Below are 26688 nucleotides of genomic sequence, written 5' to 3'. Positions count from 1 at the left end.
AGAATATTCAAATTCATTGATGTAGAAGATTTATGGACTATAAATATACTTAACAACGACAGTTCTATAAACCCCTTCACTGTCCATAATTTTGAACAAGTGAGTCATTAATTGTATTTCTGATACTGCGTAAAATTCCTTGTTATATCCAAATGAAATACGCTATATTTATAGTTACTTCAAGCCGATGTTTGTGTAATTTCAGCTTGCTCCCAGATTGAAGAAATGAACACGCCGACCTTTGCTAGTTCGCTACATCAAATAATGATAAGAGAATTTGGAGCGTCCGCATGCTGGAGACTAACTACGTCAAAACTCTTAACGATAAAATGGCTGCATGATGTTTGGTATTGCATCATTACACAAGATTTAATTTCAAGTTTTACAACACTTCAGATTGTCCCAGTTTTAAGGAAGGGAACGTGGAAAAATCCAAAGATCATTGATTTGGCAAAACTGTCCGATCTCCTTTTTGTCAAATCAAGTAACGGAGACAGAATTGGAGACAATGCTTGCAGATGCTTCGAAATCATGGGCGTAATTGTATTAGATAGCTTGCCGCCATGGATTCAAGATAAAAGCATAGTGAGATACTGCTTTTGGCCGAACCCGAAAAGTGTAGTTGCACTTTTGTCTAACCTAGGTTCGAGTTGTAATGTTGATCAAACGGTTACTGCTTTCAACAACACTTGTTCCTGGAATGATAAAGTTGGGTTAAAGACACTGCTTGAAAAATGTCAATTTGAAATTACGAAGGAAGCGAAACGGTTTATAAGAGAATTGCAGATATTTCCTGCTGTGAAAAGCATAAATGGAGGGAGTCACGCTGCATCCGTAACTGAAGTGTCCAGATTCATAAACGGTACCGAAATCTTCCCAAATTCAGTGCCGTTACCTTTTGAATGCCTGACTGTAGCTAGAACAGAAGAATCTTTTATTGCGGCTTTAGGAGGGGAAAAGGTTCCTATTGAAGAAATTGTGACTGAAACCATAAAAAGACTTGATATGAGAACAATAAAAGGAAAGAACGTGATGGAAAACTTTATGAAATTCTTCATCGAGAACTTTCATCTATTTAAGAAAAACTCTGTAATTGTTAATTGTGCTCGGAATCTTCATTTCCTCACAACTGGGCATGATTCCCATAGGTATAAACCGTCAGAGCTGTTTGACCCATCAGATACATTCCTTTTGGATTTACTCTGTGGAGAATGTTTAGTACCGGACAAAAAAATTGCACAGAATGAGAACTCAATCCATACCTTAAGGTATCTTGGATTAAGAGGACTAGATGATATTGATTGTGACATTCTTTACAACGTAGCAAAGACCTTAGATAAATGGTCTAGAGAAGGAAAACGAGATAATCATCTTGTACGAAAGGCCAAAGCGTTTATGCAGTGGTTGTTTTCGAAACCATCACTTCTACATGATGTATGCCAAAGTGGCCGTACGCTAGCAGATTCAATTTGCTCTCTCTATTGTATACTAGTACAAAACAAAGTGCCATCATATCCAGCTTGCCTTAAATGGTTCTTAAATAGCGGGTTGCTTTGTAGGCCTAGGGACGCCAAAGATGTCAGTTATTGTCTACTTATCGGAGGGACAATGCCGACAGTTGCGTGTCCTTCAGACCACACAATGAAAGTATTTCAATGGAAAGATCCTCCAGAGTTATCTAAAGTCTTTGACCAGCTTAACATAGTCCGAGATAATTATTCTTTACGTTACAAATCAGACATAGTGGGTGTTATCAAAGCAATATATGACCACTTGAGTCAACGTGAAGATGAAATGCGTCATCAGAGAACAGAGCACACGGGTAAAAAAGTTATTTGGACAGGTGAAAAATTCGTGAAAGCTGATAAAATGATCTCAGTGAAACAAGAAGATGACCTAGACTTGCGACCCTACTTCTACAGTTTACCGGAAGAGTATGGACATATTCAAAATTTGTTTGTCACACTTGGTTGCCCGCGTTACCAAGATATTCATATATTACAAAAGACACTTCATACTATCAAGACTACACATGATAAGCCCCGAAATGAACAAGTTGTTAAGCGGGATAGACGAATCGTGTATGACATTTTGGAACGAATAGCAAAGCAGTGTGTAGACGATGTTTCTATCGATGGGTTACAAATATTAATGATGGTACATGATGTCGGTAATCCAAATGCACTAAAATTATGTCCAATCGCAGAGTGCACATATGACGATGATCCTGCTTGTTTTTACGATGAGGATGATGATATCTATCTAGTACACAAAATGATACCGATAGATATCGCCGAAGCTCTTGGAGTTAAATCGATAACAAGAAAATCAGCGTTAGATGCAGAAGAACTCGGTGTCCAAGAATGGGGACAAAGCGAGCATTTGACGACGAGAATACACGCCTTGCTTAGGGATGGATATACAGATGGCCTATCAGTCCCAAAAGAATTAATACAAAACGCAGATGATGCCGGTGCATCAACAGTGAAGTTCCTCTATGACGAACGACGAAACTTAGAATTAAGAGAACGTGTCCTGAGCAAAGGCATGAAAGACTTTCAAGGACCAGCATTATGGGTATTCAACGACGCAAAATTTTCAGATGAAGATTTAAAAAACATTACTAAATTAAACTCAGCCACAAAACAAACTGACGTAGAGAAAATAGGAAAATTTGGATTAGGATTTTGTTCAGTTTATAATCTAACTGATTTGCCAAGTTTCATAACTGGGTCAAGCATGGTATTCTTTGACCCTCATGAAAAACATCTTGGTAGTGTTTTACGTAAAAGAGGAACTGGACTGAAGTATACGTTACCAAATAAAAACTTAATTTCCAGACATAGTGATCAATTCAAACCATACGATGGTATATTTGGTTGTAAAATAGGTAGCAATGAATGTTCAGAGTATGACGGAACTTTGTTTAGACTCCCACTCCGCACGGAGCAGCAAGCAAGAGAGAGTAAGATCTACTCCATGTCCTACACACGGGACGAAATGATTACACTTCTTCGCATGTTTATAACAGCTGCGGGAAATATGCTTCTGTTTTCGCAAAACGTAAAGTCAATTGAAATATATCATCTTAAAGACAACGCAAGGTTCGCGTCCAAACCAGACATTCTTTTTAAACTACATAAGAATACCACAAAATGGGACAATGGCCTTCTGAGACCATTAACAGAATCAGTTTTGTCCAAAATGTCAATGTGTCTTCAGAAAAATGCAGACTTTCTTAAAATACATAAGACTATCATCCGACAGATAACAAACCGTGATTGTAAAAATCTCATTCATGATCTTCCAAAATTAGCAGAGTCTTCAGATACAGCCTGGTTGATTTCGTGGGCAAAAGGAAATGGAAAGTCGCTGAAAATGGCTAGAATACTATCTTCAGAAGGTGCAGTTCCACTTGCTGCTGTCGCTGTTCCATGTACTGACACAGTAACTGGAACCCCGAAAGCTTTAAAAAATGTAGGATCTGGATTTTATCCTGAAGGTCATGTATTTTGCTTTCTTCCGTTGCCTTTGAAAACCCAGTTGCAAGTGCATGTAAATGGCTGTTTTGCAGTGACTTCTGACAGGCGTCAACTTGTTTCTGTAACTGAAGATGACAAAGGTAGCAAACGAAATGCTTGGAATAATGCTGTGCTAGAAGACGCATTGGTTGTATCATACGTACACTTGTTAGAAACGCTTACCGAAAAGGAAATGAAGGTCGACCATGACTATCAGTTCTATGCTCTTTGGCCATCAAGCTGTTCTAATGAATTACTACCTTTCAAAAATGCATTTTACAGGCATATCATTGTCACCGATGCAAAAGTGTTCCGTGGCACTCAGTCGTGGGTCACTTTTCGAAATGCTACATTCTTAGACCCAATTTTTCGCGGACGAAAATATGGAGATTTGGCATTTGAGGTCATGGCACACTTTATACCCAGACGAGGCAAAACATTGATTGAAATGCCAGGTAACGTTTTTGAAAACATAAAACGAAATAACTCAGATAACTCGAGTATGATTCATTCAGCTGTCATTAGTGAAAAGGAATTTTTGCTGATATTTCTAAAAAATATTGAAGATCCGTTCTGGGAAAATAGATTGATGGATCGAAACACTTTAATTACATTGGCAATTAAAATATCAGACAGGGATGTCAATACGGCATTGCAAAACAAAACATGTATACCAACTGAACCACGACAAAATTTGTGTAAACCCGCGGAACTGATACATCCAAGCACATCAATTGCTGGACTTTTTAATGTGAATGATGGGAGATTTCCAATAGATACAAAGGATTTTCGTAATGAAGTCGTACTTAAGAAGCTTGTAGAACTTGGAATGCATGACAAAACGTTGCCAAGTACTCTCTTACTCGATCGAGGCAAATCTATTTGTAAAGTGGCAGAATATTGTTGTTCCTGCGCTCGTGAAAGATGTATTACTCTGGTTGAGTATATATCTAACAATGCTGTTTTAGAAAAGCTTGAAAATGAAACGGAAACTTTACATATTCTCAGAAATACTTGCATGTTTCCGGTCTTGCTGAAGCCAAAAACATGGACATTTCCTTGGGGAACTGATTTGACAGGTCATTCCTTCTTGTATTTTAATGGCACAAAGCATTGCGAACATCACCATCGATCAAATGAACCTCTTTTGCTAGGGCAGTCGAAAGCTCTTGTCAGACAGGCACTGCTTGATTATGCTGGAAGTGTAGCATGTTTAATTGACGAAACCGTGTTTGCCTCTGTGAAGACTAGACGAAATGATGTTCAGAGACTTTTTATTGACCTTGGTGTTCAGTATTTAGACAACTTGCCTCTTCAGTTATTAATTGATCAAGTCTGTGTACTTGCTCGGGAATACAAAGACAGTTCAGTTCAGTTTGACGAACTTCGAAGGATACATAGTACGATTTTCACACGATTTAATAACATTATAAAGACTGATACAGAAAACGTTCCGGATTGTCTGAAAACTTTATGTGATGTTCCAGTAGTCCTGATCGGGACACTTCTAGTTAAAATAGAGAATGTTGCATTTTTGGTAAAAGAGGAATATGAACCGTTATTATACAGGCTACCGGATGCTGACAAGAGTAAGTGGGAAAACATATACAAATACTTGGGTGTAAGAGAATATTTTAGTGTGCCATACATACTTAAAGGAATGACGTCTTTGAGAGAAAATTGGCATGCTGATAAAGTACATGTAGGAAAAATGTATGCATTGCTCGTTAACCTGAAAGATAGCATGGAAAAATCAAAAATTCAATACGAAGAACTTCTTGATTGTCATGATGTAATTGTTGCGCCAGATAGTAACTGTCACTTGTGGCCTACACATGAATTGGCATCAGAAAACGTAGATTTCAAAGCTAATATTGAAATGCAAATATTGCACCGAGACATACCAATATCTCTAGGTGAAACACTGGGTGTGAAGACAAAAGAATTAAAATGTTTTGAAAATATTTCAATTGGCATGTCTTTTGGTCAACGTGAAAAGCTTGTCACTCGAATAAAGGGACTTTTAAAAGCATACCCTTGCGACACAAGCATAATGAAAGAGCTACTTCAAAACGCTGATGATGCTGGAGCAACTGAAATACACTTCGTTAAGGATTATCGTAAACATTCTATTAATAGGCTCTTTAGCAAGTCATGTGAACCACTTCAGGGGCCATCGTTATGTGTTTACAATAATAGCTACTTCACAAAGGAAGATATAGAAGGAATACATAACTTAGGCCAAGGAAGTAAAAGCGATGATCCTACAAAAACTGGACAGTACGGAGTTGGATTTAATGCAGTATATCACTTGTCAGACACTCCAGCCTTCATAAGCAAAGGTCCAGGTGGTGATGTTGATAACTATTTCATTGTTCTAGATCCGCAGTGCAAGTATGTCCCAAAGGCAAAGATAGACGAACCTGGACTTTTGTGTACACTTTCGGATGTACAAACACATTTTCCGGACCATTTACTCGGATTTTCGCAAGACAAGTTGATAACTGGTGATATCGGAACTGTCTTCCGTTTCCCTCTTCGAAGCAAACCATCTGAAATTGGAAGTGCGATTATTAACACAGACAAAATGGATGCAATACTTAGTTCGTTCAGATGTGAAATGAACGAGGCTGTTATTTTTCTAAAGAATGTGACATGTATAAAGGTTTCGAGAATAGACACTAAGACTGGGGGTATGATAGAGGAATACTGTGTAAATGTACAATTGTCAGATGAGGCTCTCGAGAACAGGCAATATTTTAATAACACGGTTGTTAAAGTTTCCAAGACAAACAAGGATAATAAGGCGAGAAATTTAGATGTCACCCCATATAAAGTGATATATCCTATGAAAGTTTCCGATAGTAGTGGCCATTCAAAGGACTGGTTAATTATACAACACTTTGGACACAATTGCGTAACGAAGAAGACTGAAAGCATTAAATCAAGATTGAAAGACGGTGATTTAGGCCTGTTGCCAGTTGGAGGTGTTGCTTTGCCTTTAAACAGCAACTGTCGTGAACAGGTATGTGAAACTGACTCAGCTACAGTACAGAAATCTTCTAAAACATCAATACTTGGAAGAATAGGTCAGTGGGTATTGTCATCTCAAAAGTCGTTTAATATTGAAGTCCCTACATCCCCTATACAAAAAATTAAGAGATTTGATGGAAAGTTGTTTTGCTTTTTGCCTTTACCAGTACACACAGGATTGCCAGTTCATATAAATGGTCACTTTGCTCTTGATCATGAGTCAAGACGGGACTTATGGAAAGATGGATATAGAATGGAATGGAATGCATTTATACTAGAATCTGTAATAATTCCCTCCTGGATAGCTGGTATTATCTATATGCAAACCAGCGCGGCAAAAGAAGTTGAGAAATCCAGTTCATGGTTTAAAGTAAAAGACGCGTTAGGGATATATCACAGCTTATTTCCGTTACATGATCAGGCAAGATCTGATCTTTGGAAGACTGTCGTTTCACAATTCTATAACCAGGTTGTTAAGCAAAACAGTAATATATTTCCATGCGTCAATGATCGTAACCATAGCAACGTATACTCTCAGAAACAGTCAGATACTTGTACATTTAACATTATCTGGACCCACGTGAATGTCACCTCAGATTCAGATATCAGTGGGGTTTTTAATAATATATATAATCACTTGCCTTTCACGCTATCAGACAGAGACAAAATATCTCAGTCAATTGAGAGACTTCTGAAATCCTTCGGGATGAAGCTGCTAGAAACTCCTCACACAATAACAAAGGAACTGGAAACGTCCGGTATGTCTGATGTTCCAGTATCTTCTCCTTCTTTGGTATTATCGTTTATGGGTCATCCAAGTTGTGACATTGGCCCTGTTAATGTTCACATTTCAAGATCAAAATTCGAAACAGTGGAGAATTTCCGAATATTTTTAAGTTTTATTTCTCTTGACAATAGTTTTACAAAACAAATATCTGGGAAACCACTTTTGTTGACAGGAGACACTATATTGAGAAAGTTTGCTAACGATTGTCCAGTGTTTGTTACAGAATATAATGGCCTCTTACCTGCATCATCTTCTCAGTTTGTACATGATATTCTATGCACGGTTTTATTCAATAAAAAAGTATTCCAGTCAGAAATTTTTAAGAGATTTAGTTTCCAAAACTTTGTACAGTTGTTGCCATCTTCAGTGCAGAGCAGTTTGTATGCGTCTGGTTGTGAAGTTCATCTGAACGAAAATGGCGTGGAAGAGCCTACGCTTTCTGTTTCACAGGAATGGTTATGTTTGTTTTATGATTTCGTCTGCGACCAGTCGCCATTGAATGCGATTGAAAGAAACAGTGATGTGTACCAACAAATGCGGTTTAGTTCTCAAGAATCAACCGAAGCAGTTGATCATTGTACATTTCTATCAAATTTAAATGAGTTAAATGAATGGTCTCTGTTGCCTTGTGTAAGTAATGAAGCGCAAGATAACCTCATTCCTCTTCGGGAAGTCTCTCATGTGCTGTATCTGTCAGACATACATAAGCATGATTTCCTAGGTAAAGCTCTCCAGAAGTTATGCCTACCTACACTTAACCTACAAGCGTTTTCAAAATGTCAGAGAAAGAAAATGGTTAGGTCGTCTGTGACAAAGTGCGTCGCTTCGCTTGATTCACCTGCAGATCTTCTGGAGTGTTTAGCACATCACAAGGATAAAATACGTCAATGTAAATCACTTACCGTAACGGAATGTGCAGGAATAATAGCATATTTTGGACAGAAGCTCTCAATACTTCACAAGCACAAGGAGGAACATGTGATCGCTCAAAAGCTCCGGGAATTACCATTGTTTATTACATTACAAGGTACACTTACAAGCTTAGATAACAACCAGGAGGTTCTTGTTATACCAAATGGAATGCCGTTTTCAGGAATACAGGAATGGGCTGATAAATGTAGTATGATATTATTGCAAGAGAAAGACTCGCTGGAATCATTGTATGAAACGCTAAGATTACGTAAGGCGGATATAGAAGACGTTTATGGAGAAAACATTTTACCACATATACATGAAATGCCTGTCCAGTATTGGATGGAACATGTTGTTTTCCTTAGGAACATACTTGGACAGCAGAAGATGAACACACCTGTTAGGGCAAAAATTATACAAGAACTGAAACAACTTGCATTCATTAATGTAAACGGTTCGATGAAAAGAGTCAATCAGTTGTTTGACAACAAAAAAGAAGTCTTTATTCATATGAAAAACACTTCTGATTTTCCTCCAGAAGAAATTCAAACACCTGAATGGCGATATTTCCTGAAAAAGCTTGGTTTGATATGTGATGTCTCGGATGAAATGATGATTCAGTTTGCATGCGAAATAGAATCTGAAGGTAGTCAACAAGTGAATGATATCTTGCGTAACAAGTTATCTGTATTACTTTCTTGTTTTCTTGACGGTAAAGGAACTAAATGGCAGAAACAGACACTACAAAGGTTAAAGACAATTAACTTTATTACACCCTACATAGCCGATAGGCACCAAACGGATATATGGGCACAGCATACTGCTGCTGGACTAGTATGCTTTCAGGATGCGATATCTAGCGCCTATTGCAGCTTGTGCTGGACAAGCTTAATCCTTATTCCTGAATGGATTGTATTGCAATTAGACAAAGATGTCAGAGCTATGCTTGGAATTCATGAAACGCCACCTGTTAGCAAAGTCATCCTTCATTGTCAGAATGTTTGCGATGCTCTCAAACCAAAAATAAAACAAAAAACTGTCAGTGTCGTCTTTGTACATGAGCAGATGACATGTTTTTACGAGTATTTTTTAACATTCATACATTCGAATGGTGATATACGACAAAAGCTTGAGTACACTCCCTTTGTACATCTCCCCGATGAAAACGATATCGTGGAAACAAGTGAAATTATCATTGATTTGAACACATATTCTCAAATCAAACCTTATCTATACAAAGCTCCAAAATACTACGGCAAATATCACGACTTATTTGAGATGATGGGGAGCAAAAGCAAGATTCATTTTAGTCATTATGCCCATATTCTAGGAAGAATAAGGGAGAAATGTCAAGATGCAGAAATGAGTCCTTTAGAGAGGGGAATTGCCAGAAAGGCGTTGCGAGGATTAGTTCGTCACAAGACAGAGTCAGACGAAAGCGTTAAGGAAGTTCGTTCTTTATATCTACCAAATCAAGACCTACTTTTATGTAGATCAGACAGTCTTGTAGTATCAAACAGTTGGTGGTATGAACGTAGACTAGGTGGACACGTCAAAATCAGTTATTTTGCTGGGCTTCCTTTCCTGGATTTACCAAAGAAAGATGCTATAGATCTTTATGAAGTATTTTCGAAATGGCCGAAACATCTAAAGCCTATGATGTTAGGAGATAATGTTGAAGAAGTTTTATGTTTTGGAGACAATATTGAACAACAACGTTTTCGTAGTAACAAATCTATAAAAATAGAGAGTTTTTTACATTATTCTGAGTTGACTACAGCACTTGTGAGTATTTTAAAGCATCAAATCTCAAAAGAAAAAGGAGATTTAGAGCTTGATGATGAACGTTTTGAGTCTGAGACTGATAGAAATCTAAAAAGTATCGTTGTTTGGCAATTACCTTCACTCAAAACTGTTTTGAAATATAATGGAAACATAGTCAATGGATCAGAGGTTACCCTCCCTTACTATATTCAAACAGAAGCTGACAGGACTGTTTTCTATTTCCATGATACCAGTGAAACAGAAGAAATGGACATAACTTCAGTTTTCAGTGGATTGATCAAATTGATCAGATCATGTGTACATAATCTTGACATGGATTCAGTGATGCACGTGACGTCTCTTTTACAAGCTATTGAAACACCAGCAAAACTGTCCGAAATACTTATTCGTCTACAAATTAAACCGTATGAATCGAGTAATTCTACCAAAAGAGACTACTTTCCAAAACCAGGAACATATGTAGAGCCAAGATTTATTCCATTTTTGGAACAAGGAATCGAACCATTCAAAGATTATGAATATGATCATGTCGCAATGGAACTTGAAGATACAACTAGTGACGTAACTGATATTGATAATGCTGTGGATGATGCCGTAGCAGTTTATGTGTACGTAAACATTTTGGAAGAAAGCAGCAGCTCTAATATTTCGGATGATATTTGGCGAACATATATTGTAAGAACTGGAAATCCTGATGTTTTCTCGGAGGAGGTACCGATATTTCGTTTGTTCAGATTTGTTCGTCGGGAAGAGGATCCCGGAACAGAAATGCAGAGATATGACGCGGAACCGATGTATTGGAAGCCGTTTGATGAACAGTGCCGTCGGATTAGAAAAGACATAAAGGAAGCATGGAAACTACCTGAAATTGATCGAAAGCGAGTCATAAGACGATTGCTTTTGAAATGGCATCCAGACAAAAATCGCGGAAAGGAAGAATACTGTAAAAGGGTATTTCAGTACATACAAATAGTTATAAGCCGCTTAGAAAATGAGGAAACAGTTGGAGAGAATGTAGATGATGAAATGTCTCGAGGACCATCTGAATTTTCTCCGTCGTCATCTAGATATTACGATAATATCAATAGAAGAGGTCAGACATATGCGCGCGCATACTACGAAAATTATGACAGTTACTGCAGATCTGAAAGAACAGGTAACTATTCGCATTATTCGGCACCAGAGACAGCACGTCCAGATCCCGCTGAAGCACATAGATGGATGCGGCAGTCCAAAAATGACTTTAAGGCTGCTGAGGCTATGCTACCTATGGCGGATGATGTCGAAGGCTTTAACTGGATCTGTTATCTATGTCATCAAGTGAGTACATTTAATTTATCTCTTTAATATTATAGTTAGTGCATCCATTTATTCTGGATCGAATCCTAGAGGTAAGACTTATGATATTTGTTATTAACTTAGGCGTCTCAGTTGCTTTGACTCTTACTCTGAAAGCTATTTTGTCATCCATTTATGGAATCAGCTTGTATGATTACTTAAAGCTTTGAATGTAAGCAAGATAACAATTCACCATATATGATGTTACAAAGACATTCATAGAACAATGTTTTATAACCATGAAAAGTGAGTGGTTTTATCATTGTGTTTTAATCATCAACATTGGCATGAATAATGCGGCGTGTCTACAAGCTTTAAACATAAAACAATAAACTGAATGCCTAATTAACTGTTACTGGGTCTTTTATTTCAGGTCACGCCTTTTGGCGGCAGCTCTGTAGTAATCACTATGTCCGTCTTTCCGTTCCTTTGTTCGTCTATATGTCTATCCGTTTCCGGATACCATCTTTATAGCTTCGGACCTATGCAAGGGATCTTATTAAATCTACTCACAATAGTAGTAGGCATTGAGACAAAGTGTTGTGTACAAGAGCTTCTACCGTGCTAACGTTTTTATTATCTGCCTTTTATTGTATTTATTTGTCCGGGCCATACTTTTAGAAGTGTTGAAGGGAGTTTACATACTGAGAGTCTTGTCAACGCAACGTACTTTCGATTTGCAAAATTTCAAATTTTCATTTCTAATGTCGGGCTTTGCCCATCATAATGGCATCAACTTTAGAAACACAAACGAGAAAAATAAGTTTCATAAGACAGGAAGGAAATCAAAGAGCAGAAAGAAATAGTTTTGATCCATAAACTCTAAAACATGTGAATGTGCATTTCTAAAGCACATATTGATGGCTTACCAATATTATTTTGAATGTAAGCGTATCAAAATATTTTGATCAGTGTGTTGCAATAATTACCGTTTGCGTAATCTGAGTAATGATATTGGCAGTAACTGCGCAAATGTTTCACGCAAATAACCAGTCTGCGCGTTTTGTAATCGTGCAGCACAAAAAAAACATACTGATTTTATCTTACGACAAAATTTCATGAGAGGACCTTTCAAATAAAATTGTTTAATGATACAGACACGCTTGAATGTGTGAATTATCCTAGCCTTGCTGTTTTAAGTGTACATTTCTTAAATGATAAAAATGCGACCCATATATATTTATGCAGTTATTTGAAGAAGATACTTACGTCCTTGGTAATTTACGTACTTTTTTAAAAGTCGTTTTTTTGAGTTACTTATCGTCATCCCAAGTGTATTTTATGAACATTTATTATTCTTAACTGTTTAATGCTTTTATAGTTTAACATTAAAAAACTGATATTTAGTAAAGGCCATTTATGGCCGAAATGCCAAATAAAAGAAAAAACTCGCAAAGAATTGATTTTTTGTGTAAGTATTTTACAGGATGTATGTAACAACATATTAAAAGTATAGGAAAGTATCATGATGCAAAATGTCTATTTTGGGGTAAAAATGTTAAAAAAATAAATGAAACTGTGGATTTCTGGAATCAACCCATAGCAACAGAATTATGTATCTTAAGAGATCCAAATTTGGCACAACATTAGATTACTATATTGTACAAAATGTAGATTAATTAGAAATTTTTAAAAAAGCAAGATGGCGTCCTAAATCCAATATGGCCGCCATAAAAAACGACATTTAAACCAGAATTATCATTGATTTTATGTCAAATTGTCTCATATCATTGCTTTTACATACAGTAAGTTGATAATTGTTATATGCAGCTTAAGATGGAAAACATACTGCCAGAAGATTCAATACGGGGCAATAGTGAAGTATACAGACACAATTTTTGAGTCATTCAGCAGTAGAAATTGTCGTTAAGCAGCGATAACTTCCTTATTTATTAACAAAACATATATGAGTACAAGTATTTGTTTTCTTAGTAGGATCATTTCCCATCTTTTCTTAGTAGGATCATTTCCATATGATAATCATGTTTTTGGGAAAAATTACATTGAAATTGTTTACAGTTCTGTTTTCACTAAATAGAAAAATGGCGCGAAATAGATGATAGTCAAATAGTCCTCAGGTTTTGTTTCATTATTTTCTTTTCAATTCTTGCTGAAATCACATGACAGATCTATGCTTGATCTGTAGGTAGCCTTTTTATAATGAAATAATAACATTACAGAATTTGCCATGTATACTTAGATCATACACCACCTCTACAATCTGGAGTCTCGATCATTTGACTGAAAATATTTTCCCGCATCAAACATGACCCCAGCTTTTTATATATCTTTATTCAGAACTGACAATATTCTTTAAGAAAATGTAAGTTACAGACATTTTACATTTTCAGTTGGTCCTGGTGTGTGCTGCGGCCATTGTAAATACGTGCAATTTTATATAGAATAAAGAAGAACAGCTACTTAGTGTATTGTATGTGGTTAATTACAGTGATAACTTGATTTCATCATCACACATGATGTTATATACAATAGTAAAAGGGAACCAACTATTTATTAGAGCAAGTATTCATGTTCTTGTTGTAAAATATGTTAGAATTTGGACCTATCAGAAACAAGTTATAGCTGCAATTAAAATACACCTCTGCTAGGTAAGTTAATAAGACAGATTACAGTGAAGTCATTTTCTATCCAGCGATTGAGGATTCAACTTATAATTTATCCAAGTACCTTAAATGAGCTATTACAGCTACGCTGAAATGGCAGATAAATTACATAAAAGAAGATTTGAGACTAAAAAAAGAGTTGCAGTATTGTAACTAGGTGTCAAGCTTTAGGGCCAGCACATAGAAATTAAACCTTTACGGGATACACGATAGCAAATACAGGCTGAGCATTGGAAAGTTGAGACAGAGACGTTTGGTTTGGTAATCTTCTGAGTCAGTAAGAGAGTTCCAGCTCACAGACGGGGTTCAACATTCATACCAATATGGTGGTTTAATGCTATATGTTATAGCATGATATAAACACTGAGCATCCAAGAGTCAGGGCAATCATACTGAGTTGCAACTTCAAGTAAGAGAACATCGGCTGAACATCTATGTGAAAACACATCTGTGGATGTCTCTGAATTATTTTTTGTACTTTTAGCATGTGTATATGTTGAGTTCTGCTCAACCCGGGGCTAGAGGGCGTGGACGGTAGCATGCATTTCCACTACCGTCCATGAACAGGCTCAATCAAACCGAGCCTGCAACATTTTCGTGTTTGTTGTGTTGAGCAACCTGTGGAGTTTCCTTTTTTTCTATTTTTGTATGTTGTCCATTCAAAGACATTGTCTGACGGGAACTTCAACAAAAAGACCTGTCAAATATAGCATCCCCAGCCTATAGAAGTTTGAGCTGATTATCATTAGTTGAAGGTTGTTAGTTTGAAACATTGAGTGATTTTTGCCTGATCCCTGAAATTATCTAGCTCATAACCAGGGATACAAATTAGCAGGGGCCCAGTAGCCCATGGCTATATAGATTTTGGGCTTGGCCCCTAAACTGTTTGAGAAAATGCCTATATACCTAATGTTAAATATTTATTTTTGACAGTCTGGGTCCCTAAATAAAAATAGCTAGTTTATATCCCTGATAACTGATAACTGCAATTATTTATGAAATATTGGAACACAAATCATTTAGGCGAGATAGTTAGAGAAAAAAATATATATGAGGTATATGGTTTCACTAGCTCTACGTGTTTTAACAAAGGACATTCTACATAGTTTTTCAGTTAGTCTGAGACATTGTCACCTTAGTGACTGGACCCATTACAATGTTTAAGATACTCAAGGCATAGGCACTCTCCTGGGTCATATAACTCTAATTTGAATACATAGTATTGATATATATATGCTACGTGGAAGTGTTGTTATGATACAGGTTTCTTTGCTTTTGCAAAGCATTTTTTTTTGTAAAATGTTATCAATTTATGTTCTTGGTAAAGGTTATAACGCACTTCATAGCCGTTCTTCTTTATTCTTTACAAAATTCATATATTTTCAATGACTGTGGCACACATCAGGACCTATTTTAAATTTTTATAACTCACATTGTTTTGCAGAATATTGTCAAATACTAAATATAAAGAAAAAGAAAAAGCATGAGTCATGTTTCATGCAGAAAAAAATATTTTCAGTCAAACACACATTTTTTAAACTGCAAATTTTTAAATCAGCTAAAGAATGAGACCCTTAAATTGTAGAGGGTGGTGTATGGTCTAGTATATATGACAAGTACTGTAGTGTTATCATTTCATTATGAAAATGCTACCAACATGTCAAGCATAGATTTGTCATGTGATTTCAGCAAGAATTGAAAAGAAAATAAGGAAAATAGTTCTACAGAGCAAAAAATAAAATCGAGGACTATATGAATCCGCCATTATGCGAAGAATTCCGCTATTTGCCTATTTAGTGTCTTTATGCTTATAAGATAAACTTGTTTCTCTAACATTGTGCAAGTTTCATTTGAAATGTACAAACAACCCAGATGCATGTAAAAACACAAGGTTATAGTCTGATACCAACAGGGTCTAAGGTTTTATGGTAATTTCAGTAACGTATGACAACTCGTCAAATTTTGGCAAAAATAGCTGTAACAACATAATTTTCAATCAGTTTTCATAACTGTAGCCTACTTTGCCCTGTTCTGTAATTTTCTACCCGGATCTGTATACAAATTACACATTTAAGCAGTAACTATTAAATATGTTGGTTGTACCTCTGACTACTAAAAATCAGTAATATTTAGGATACCAATGTGCAGTTTTTGAGAAACAATACTGTACAACCAAAACATTAAAAATGTGATATTGTTTGTGTTGTATCAATATTTAACGCAAAATTGCAATGATTTTGTCATTTTCTATCCATTCTAGTCAAAGAAAACCTTTCCCATGTGGCCAGATTTCATTTTTTACCAATATGCCCTTGTATGTTACAGCACACTAAATAGCTGTTCTTCTCTATTCTAGATAAAATTGTCATATTTCCAATGGCTGCAGAACACATCTGGACCTATTTTAAGTGTCTGTAACTTACATTTTCTTGAAGAATATCCTCAGTCCTGAATAAAAATCAGAAGAAAACCGGGGATCATGTTTGATGCAAGAAAAATATTTTCAGTCAAACCATTTTAGAGCAATTTTCCTATTCAGTGTATGTATTCCTAAATGATCTTGTGACGGCCATTTTGGAATCGGGAAGCCATCTTGAATTTGTTTAAGACTGAAGTTTGTGCGTTTTGAAATAAAATGTATGTATGTTCTATGATGCTGGTCATCTTTCACACTATTTGAAGTTTTTGAAATACTTAAACGGTTTTCCTGTATAATGAAAATTTAATGGCGGCCATCTTGGATTTTGGCAGCCATCTTGGATTTTTTTAAATAATCTTGAGCTTAAATTTTTTTGTGTTATAATTCTCTACTAACATGCAAAATTTCGCTTTGTTAATGAAAACAATGAAATTATTATGGGTCGATTCCAGAAATTCATAGTTTCAATTATATTTTTTAACGTTTTACTCCAAAAAATGCATTTTGCACCATGATACTTTTCTATACTTTTAGTATGTTGTTACATACGTCTTTTAGAATGCTTACACCAAAAATCAATTCTTTGCGAGTTTTTTCCCCTATTTTCATAAAAGGCCTTTACTAATTGTAACTTTCACAAACTCATGAATAAACCATCAAATCCTGACATATATTCTAAGTACTTTTCATAACATTTTGTTAATTTTACCAAGCACGTTATTTACGACTTAATCTTATTTTGTATGGATTTATAAATCAAGGTTAAATTATGCCAATTAGTAATAGTCACACTTTCACGCCTCTTTGTCCAACATCATACAGTTTGCCTAGGGTCTACAGCAAAGACACCAGCATCGATATATCTCCTCCTGTTCTACCAGTATTACATACAAAAATGTTTCACTTTAACGGGGTACTCTGGGCACCGAAATCCTAGTCTTCAAATATGTATAAGCAGACTCTGTATTCACTAAATTGAAAGAAATAGAGAGACAAACATACCTCTGCGTATTTGCACCAGCAGAATGCGCTTCATGTATGAATCATAGAATGATAAATTTAACTTTATTCTATAGTTATCGAATTTGGTTTACAGGCATGTGAAAAGGCACTTAAGTCGGCTAGATATTCCAGAGACGCTAATAAAGTTCCAAGGGGAAGCCAAAGCCATTATCTTGCTACTTTAACATCGGAACCTGCAATGCTAGAACAGGTAAAGACATCTTCGCCAGTAAAGCATCAGTTATCCAGATATTGAAAAGGTCTATTGTACATAAGCATACTGTCTTCGCACAAAGTCCATTAGGCTACATAAAAACACATACATATACCACAAAACTTGTCATGCCAATATGACCTCTAATTCTCAAGTCGGGTAATTCGCCAAAAGCCTTTTCTTCATATAGGTTGGTAGTTTTGAAAACCTTTAATTTGATCACTTTTACGTACGTAATAACCACCTGTAAAAACACTTTGTCAGCTACTAATGGGAAACATTCTATGCAATTTTATTTCTGTGTACCTAGACATTTTCCTGTAATTGATCGGACTTGTAAGGCTAACAGTTGATAATATTCAGGCTGGTGTCAGTGTATCATTATAATCTCAGATATATACATAAAGGTAATTTCAAAGCGAAATTTGAAGCTTGGTAATCTAACTCTTCACCAGTTATCTGGAAACTGTTTTTGCTAATAGTCTGTGTGATAATCTACTTTCGGATAACAATGATGTGTATATATTCGTATTATATGCACACATCCTTTTGCTTATACATTTATTGTCGTCTGTGTAAGCCCCTTGGACAAAAATGATGATTTGTTCTACTAAAAACATTATTGTTTTAGGAACCAGTTTAATATAAGGTGGACCTCGTCATTGATATGTTGAAACATTTGGAGTGAATATGTACACCTCATGTGAATTTGTTGAGCTGTCGAATAATCAAGAAAAACGACAGGAAATATTTTCAAAGTTTGACTTTTCTGTCCTAGTTGTCCAATCAACACGGAACATTCAAATATATGTACACACTTCAACAAAAAGAAAATGATAAAAACCTTTGACAAAATAAATGTTGGAAGTTTTGAATTGTCGGTGGTACGGCACGGAATATTTGTAAGCAGCAAAATGCTAATTTCTGTCAAATGGAACAGCATAACAGTAAACTTTGCTGAAACTTAAAAAAATAAATTGACGTCAGTGTACACACAGACTTCTTAAATTCGGTGACAGCAGTTTAAAGTAGGAATAATTAAATCATAAATTTCTGAAAAGTACAAAAATACACACACTTACCGATTGGTCATGAGATCCATACGAGTTTATGATAAAAACAAATTAATTTTCTATTTTTGTTGAGAAGCAGTGGAAACAAATGTAACGTTTTATCTTGTTTGTTATTTTAGGCGCGCCTACTGGAATCAAGGCTAGGTGATCATACCAGACTGCGATATCCAGACACTTTAACTCGACCGCAGATACCGTCTGGTATCTTTAAAAGGGATGATGCTGAATTTTCAATTGAAGTTGCAAGAAAAATGATCGACCTTGTGGACGATTATATTTCATAACACGGAATAAATTGGAAACCTTGCTGTGATAGTTTTCCGGTACTACTGACTTTTTTTTAAGAGTTTCGTTTACAGAACTGTACATGCACTGCCGCTTTCATACTTAGATGTAGTGAAAGCTGCAAATGTATATTATAAGCATCCTAAACTTCCAACTTAATGTTATAATGTCCGTCATTACAGAAAACTATCGATAGCAGAAGACAATATACCGCGATTTCAAGATGAAAATCTCCTTATTGAATTGAAAATTCCATCTAATTGTTTAGTGATTTATAAAAGTTTTATCTATCATTGTGTCTAAGGATATATGTATATATTTTAGTTAAAATATGCAACATTTCCTCTGTGTTATATTTCTAAAATTTAATGAGTAATGTGTCAAACATTACTTTTTTGGAATGACATGCGTTGCTTGTTGGTTCGTATTTTTGTACATGTTTAGCAAGTCTTGATTAATTCGTGTTTCCTAGTTATACTAAATCATGTTTCTTCGTTTTATATAATTCAGTTTTAGTTTGGTGTTGACATATATAATGACATGTCTGAATGTATATAAAATGAAGTGTTGACAGACTTTTGATCCGTACATTTGAACGAACTTCAGAGTCTGAAATAAACTTTCGACTGGTTTGTTCACATATTGTTTGCAACATAGCAACATTGCTGTCAATTCAGATTTTACTTTTTTAGTTTTATTCTTAGAAAATGTTCTAATGTATATACAAATCAATACCGTACTTATATTTGCCTGTTAAACAGATATCATTATTGCTCTACCATTCTGTCTAATGATTCACAAAAATTGGTTTTAACTTGAGTAGACGAAATTCGCCTACCGAAAACAAGTTGAAAAATAATGTTTGATATTCATCTGTTTTAACAAAATTCAATTTTTTGATGCTCATCTATGCGAGTATATAGTCAAACTTTGCACTACTGTGCTATTTTTATTATGTAAATACTTCACCTGAAATATAAAGACATGTGAGACAGATTTATTGATTTTGATCGTATTTTTGCACGGATTATAAGGCCCTAACCATATTTAAGGTGATGATTTTGTTATATAGATATTTTGTTGTTTGCTTTATTTAAGAATCTTGTAAATAATTAAATTAAGATTTGATAAGATAATATTTATGATTTCAGCAGTCATTTTACTATTTTTTTTTCTTTTGTTTGTTTATTTGTTGTTGTTTTTTGAAGGTTTATGTACAACACATTAAATAATGTCTTCATAAGGAAGTATGAATTGCAGGCTTTTCAATTTTAATTTTGCTAAAAATGTGGATAAGTATTTTCATTAGGTTATAAAGTGAAAAGCTTTCAAAATGACAATGCATTTCAGAAAGGTTTTAAGGTACTTATGTTAGTTATGCTAAATGTTGTATCTTCATTTTTTAATTTAGTGTAGTTTAGTTTTTGCTTGAAGTGAGCACATAAAGTCATAGTTGTCAAAATTCTGTTCTATGCATTCAAACAATCTTAAATTTCGTATTATGAAATAACTTTTAGACTGGTTTGGTCACATTTTGTTTGAGAATTTCAATGTTTCTTTCAATAATTCCATTTAGTTTGCAATTTTCAGTTGTATTGTTTTGTTATAAAATGGTATCAGTGCACGTGAAAATTATTTTCATAATTATTTACTTCTTGTTTGTTTAACAGTTTTCTGTTTGCAGTGCCACAGGAACCAAATGTATTTTGTATAATATACATAGAGAACTGCGATATAAGAATTATGCATCTGCTGTTAAAGACGTTCAAACAGCGCATTTTATATTTTTATATCGCCACATTATGTATATATCAGACTTCCAATTCTTGTGTGTACATGTATATACAGGCTTTGTGTGGCTAATGTCGTAGATTTTTCATTGTTTGCCGCTTTAGTTTTATTAGTTTCTTAGATATTTCCTTGTTATAGTCTTACTATTGCATTATATATTGGATTTGACTCTATTGATGGCGGCCAGACCACTTATATGATACGTTTTCACATTTTAATTTGAAATATTCAGAACGAGTGTTTGCAGATGCAAGCATGTTTTAATGAGAAACCGCGGCCGGACACGGACCTCCAATATTTCACTCAGCTTCAGAAGAAGTTCATCAAAATTTGGTTCCATTAGGACGTACATGTGTATGTTAATCATCAAATGTTATTTAGTGAGTTTTATGGGTACCCCTTTAAACATACTGGTTAAGTCTATAAATGTGTAGAGAAACCCCTTCAGTCGAAATGTGACATATATTGTATTAACGTGTACTTATGCTTTACGCAAGAGCGAGTTAAACAATTGAGAGTTTTGGTATTGAAAATACGTTGCTAATTCAAAGTTTCATGTTCGCCTGGCCGAATATATCGTTAAAGATTGTTTCATTAATGTACATTGTTGTAAATACTAAACCTGTTACAATATTTGTGAATTATAAACGGTATGTGTGTCAGATATATTGAATTTTGTTCGTACTTTTTGCGTAAATAGACAAGAATAATGAGGTGATATCCCTATCACGGTGGATATCCATATCGGCCGACTCTTTGCGAAATCTGCTATATCGGCAGTTTCTTGACGTCGGCACCGGCTATTCTTTGCTATAAACAATGTCCAGGTCGGTAGAGGAAGCGAAAAACCAGCTGCCGTCCAGGACAATAGGTATGCTGCTCAAAAATAAGTAAAGCACGGAACATAAGAATGTCTTTATTATGTATTGTAGTGTTTTGTATTTTGTATTTGTCAGTATTTTTGGAAGAATATTAAAAAATGAATACAAATAGCGCGCTTGACATGTATGATATCAAAGCAAAAACTCGTTAAAGACTGTGGAAAGGGTCGGGCTAGTGTTTCATGTCAGTACACCATGAACTAATTTCATCGAGTTTGCGAGCAAAATCGCTGATAATTAAAAAGTAAACATTACAATACATAGTAAAGACATTCTAATGTTCCGTGCTCTACTTATTTTTTTAGCAGCATATGTATTATCCTGGATGGCAGCTCCATTTTTCGATCTCCTCTACCGATCTGGACATTGTTTATAGCAAACAATAGCCGGTGCCGACGAAAAAAAAACGCCGATATAGCAGATTTCGCAAAGAGTCCGCCGATATGGATATGCACCGTGACTATGTAAAGTGGTGAGAACCTATATGGAGGAAGGATAGTGTTTTTTAGATAATAGTCTATTCTTTGATTGATTTAAGAATCTTGTAAATAAGCTGTATTAATATTTGATAATATTTTTATGATTCCAGAAGTCATTATCACATTGATTTAGCATTGTCGTCATATCCCCTTTTTTCTTTGCTTTAATTCTTCAAAGTTATGATTTCAATCGTACGTTTTACAAATTATTTGATATAATGCTAAGAGAATATATACTATATGTTGTTTTAATATATCTTTATAATTTAAGTGTTGAGTTTGCCTGTACACGGATAGGATAGTTAATTGTGAGGTGTATAAAGTATAAATTGTTTCCAAGTGAGATGTATTAAAGAACGGTTTTCAGAGAGTTTTTGAAATGAAGTGAACAGGGAGTGTTATACATATAACAAATATACATTCGAAAGGAAATCGAAGAAAATGTGCACTTCGCGGAAGTTAGTATTTTTTCTCATCAGAAATGTACACGGATCTTTGTATATTATGCAGAGAAGTGATTAAAATTTTGTTATTATTAGATATGCTGCTAGGTCGTTTCAGTACTATTTGCTCAGAAAGGTATTCTTGTTTCTTAAATGCAAAACTGTATATAGCTTAAATATATGATGTGAAGGTGTGTACATCATTTTATGAGAAGATATTGTTTTTATAAATACCGGAATTTGGAAATGTAATGAAGCGCCTTATATGAAACTTAAATGTCAGTTATATGTGTAAATATGTACAAATTATAAACTAATCTTATCAGTCATGGAAATGTACTTTTGTAGACGCCGTTGAAAAGGTGAGCCCTATGTAAACCGAAGTTTAATAATGTTGATTATTTGTATAATATCTTGGTTTTGTAAATCATACGTAAATATGATAAATAGATAGGTAGATATCAATCACTGGGTGTATTGTTATAAAGATACACGATGAATTACAAATAGTTGTACGTCTGTATAATTCTTACATATGAGAATTATATATGAATCCTTAACAGATTACGTTATACATTTTTCAGTGTATTAAAACTGATTTATGTTTTTAAAATACAGATTTAGATATATATACTTTTTATTTGTAATATACAAGCGCACGCACGATATTTACTTCTATCGAAATCACAGGGGTGTACTTCTGTTCGAAATAGACAAAAGGTGAATCCTGTGTACATTTATATAATTATTCTTCTTACTTATATTGATATACACTATATATCTGTTGTTTTAATATACAGGTACGAATCGTACTAATGTCAGAAATCATTGGGGTGTACTTCTGTTAGAAATAGACAAAAGGTGAATCCTTTGTACGTTTATATAATTATTCCTGTTGCACTTTATATCTGTTGTTTAAATATACAAGTACGAATCGTACTAATCGTGCTCATAGGAAAAGTCATTGGGGTGTACTTCTGTTAGAAATAGACAAAAGGTGAATCCTATGTACATTTATATAATTAGTATGTCTCCCCCAGGGGACATATTGTTTTTGCCCTGTCCGTCCGTCCGTCCTTCCGTCCGTCCGTCCGTCCGTACGTCACACCTCATTTCCGAGCAATAACTGGAGAACCATTTGACCTAGAACCTTCAAACTTTATAGGTTGTAGGGCTGCTGGAGTAGACGACCCCTATTGTTTTTGGGGTCACTCCGTCAAAGGTCAAGGTCACAGGGGCCCGAACATTGAAAACCATTTCCGATCAATAACTAGAGAACCACTTGACCCAGAATGTGGAAACATCATAGGATGATTGGTCATAAAGAGTAGATGACCCCTATTGATTTTGGGGTCACTCCATCAAAGGTCAAGGTCACAGGGGCCTGAACATGGAAAACCATTTCCGATCAATAACTAGAGAACCACTTGACCCAGAATGTTGACACTTCATAGGATGATTGTACATGCAAAGTAGATGACCCCTATCGATTTTGGGGTCACTCCATTAAAGGTCAAGGTCACAGGGGCCCGAACATTGAAAACCATTTCCGGTCAGTAACTTGAGAACCACTTGACCCAGAATGTTGAAACTTCATAGGATGATTGGTCATGAAGAGTAGATGACCCCTATTGATTTTGGGGTCACTCTGTCAAAGTTCAAGGTCACAGGCCCATTATGTCTCCCCCAGGAGACATATTGTTTTTGCCCTGTCCGTCCGTCCGTCCATCCGTCCATACGTCACACTTCATTTCCGAGCAATAACTGGAGAACCATTTGACCTAGAACCTTCAACTTTATGGTTGTAGGCTGCTGGAGTAGACGACCCTATTGTTTGGGGTCACTCGTCAAAGGTCAAGGTCACAGGGCCCGAACATTGAAAACCATTTCGATCAATAACTAGAGACCACTTGACCAGAATGTGAAACTCATAGAGATTGTCATAAAAGTAGATGACCTATTGATTTGGTCACTCATCAAAGGTCAAGGTCACAGGGCCTGAACATGGAAACCATTCCGATCAATAATAGAGAACACTTGACCAGATGTTGACACTCATAGGATGATTGTACATGCAAAGTAGATGACCCTATTGATTTGGGGTCACTCATTAAGGTCAAGGTCACAGGGGCCCGAACATTGAAAACCATTTCCGTAGTAACTTGAGAACCACTTGACCAGAATGTTGAAACTTCATAGGATGATTGGTCATGAAGAGTAGATGACCCTATTGATTTTGGGGTCACTCTGTCAAAGTCAGGTCACAGGCCGAACATTGAAAACCATTTCCGACAATACTGAGACCTTGACCTAGAACTTCAAACTTTATAGGGTTGTAGGGCTGAGGAGTAGACGACCCTATTGCTTTTGGGGTCACTCCGTCAAAGGTCAAGGTCACAGGGGCCCGAACATTGAAAACCATTTCCGATCAATAACTAGAGAACCACTTGACCCAGAATGTTGAAACTTCATAGAATGATTGGTCATAAAAAGTAGATGATCCCTATTGATTTTGGGGTCACTCTATCAAAGGTCAAGGTCACAGGGGCCTGAACATGGAAAACCATTTCCGATCAATAACTAGAGAACCACTTGACCCAGAATGTTGACACTTCATAGGATGATTGTACATGCAAAGTAGATGACCCCTATTGATTTTGGGGTCACTCCATTAAAGGTCAAGGTCACAGGGGCCCGAACATTGAAAACCATTTCCGGTTAGTAACTTGAGAACCACTTGACCCAGAATGTTGAAACTTCATAGGATGATTGGTCATGAAGAGTAGATGACCTCTATTGATTTTGGGGTCACTCTGTCAAAGGTCAAGGTCACAGGGGCCCGAACATTGAAAACCATTTCCGATCAATAACTAGAGAACCACTTGACCCAGAATGTTGAAACTTCATAGGATGATTGATCATGAAGAGTAGATGACCCCTATTTATTTTGGGGTCACTCCGTCAAAGGTCAAGGTCACAGGGGCCTGAACATTGAAAACCATTTCCGATCAATAACTAGAGAACCACTTCACCCAGAATGTTGAAACTTCATAGGATGATTGGTCATAAAGAGTAGATGACCCCTTTTTGATTTTGGGGTCACTCCATCAAAGGTCAAGGTCACAGGGGCCTGAACATGGAAAACCATTTCCGATCAATAACTAGAGAATCATTTGACCCAGAATGTTGAAACTTCATAGGATGATTGGACATGCAGAGTAGATGACCCCTATTTATTTTGAGGTCACTTGATCAAAGGTCAAGGTCACAGAAGCCTCAACAGTGACTTGAGAACCACTAGGCCAAGAGTGTTGAAATTTAGCGGGATGATTGGACATGCCAAATAGATGATCCCTATTGCAGCCAACGATCAGTGTCTCTTTGACTTTTGCTTCTGACCCCTATTGACTTCTTGCCTATAGGACTTTGCATTGGGGGAGACATGCGCTTTTTTACAAAAGCATTTTCTAGTTTCTCTTACTTTTATTGATCTACACTATATATCTGTTGTTTTAATATACAAGTACGAATCGTACTATAAACAAAATTCATAGGGGTGTACTTCTGTTAGAAATAGACAAAAGGTGAATCCTATTTACATTTATATAATTATTTCTCTTACTTTTATTGATTTACACTATATATCTGTTGTTTTAATATACAAGTACGAATCGTACTATTAATAAAAATCATAGGGGTGTACTTCTGTTAGAAATAGACAAAAGGTGAATCCTATGTACATTTGTATAATTATTTCTGTTTCTTATATTGATATGCATTTTATGTCTCTCGTTTAAGTATTACAAGTACGAATCGTACTAATAACAGAAATCGTAGGGATGTACTTTTGTTAGAAATAAACAAAAGGTGAGCCCTATGTATACAAATATATAATAATTTCTCTGAGGTTATAATCTAGGCGCGGGATATTGAACACAGCGTGTGACTGAGATGAACTGATCTTTTGTTAAAGTTATCGACAAATAAGAAATATTTGTAAGAAAATGTGATTTTGATGTTGCATTTTGTAAGAAACCGTGCTATTTCCTGTTGACTAGCAATTTGGAACGAGTTACGAAAATAAATATCTTTTTTACCGAG

The 26688-nt window shown here is 35.6% G+C and overlaps 1 protein-coding gene across 1 annotated transcript; it reads left to right on the top strand.

Annotated features, from left to right (window-relative positions):
- The first annotated feature begins 264 nt into the window (after positions 1-264).
- On the top strand, positions 265-26688 carry LOC128557995 (sacsin-like). Its single transcript, XM_053546700.1, has 4 exons — positions 265-11358; positions 17516-17632; positions 18828-23612; positions 26059-26688. Exons 1-3 carry the CDS (start codon positions 265-267, stop codon positions 18990-18992), a joined length of 11376 nt encoding a protein of 3791 aa, XP_053402675.1. The 3' UTR covers positions 18993-23612; positions 26059-26688.

Source organism: Mercenaria mercenaria, chromosome 6, assembly GCF_021730395.1.
Source record: "Mercenaria mercenaria strain notata chromosome 6, MADL_Memer_1, whole genome shotgun sequence".
Classification (NCBI taxonomy): Eukaryota; Metazoa; Mollusca; class Bivalvia; order Venerida; family Veneridae; genus Mercenaria; species Mercenaria mercenaria.
Note: the sequence above shows the minus strand (reverse complement) of the source record. Positions and strands in the feature narration are given on the sequence as shown.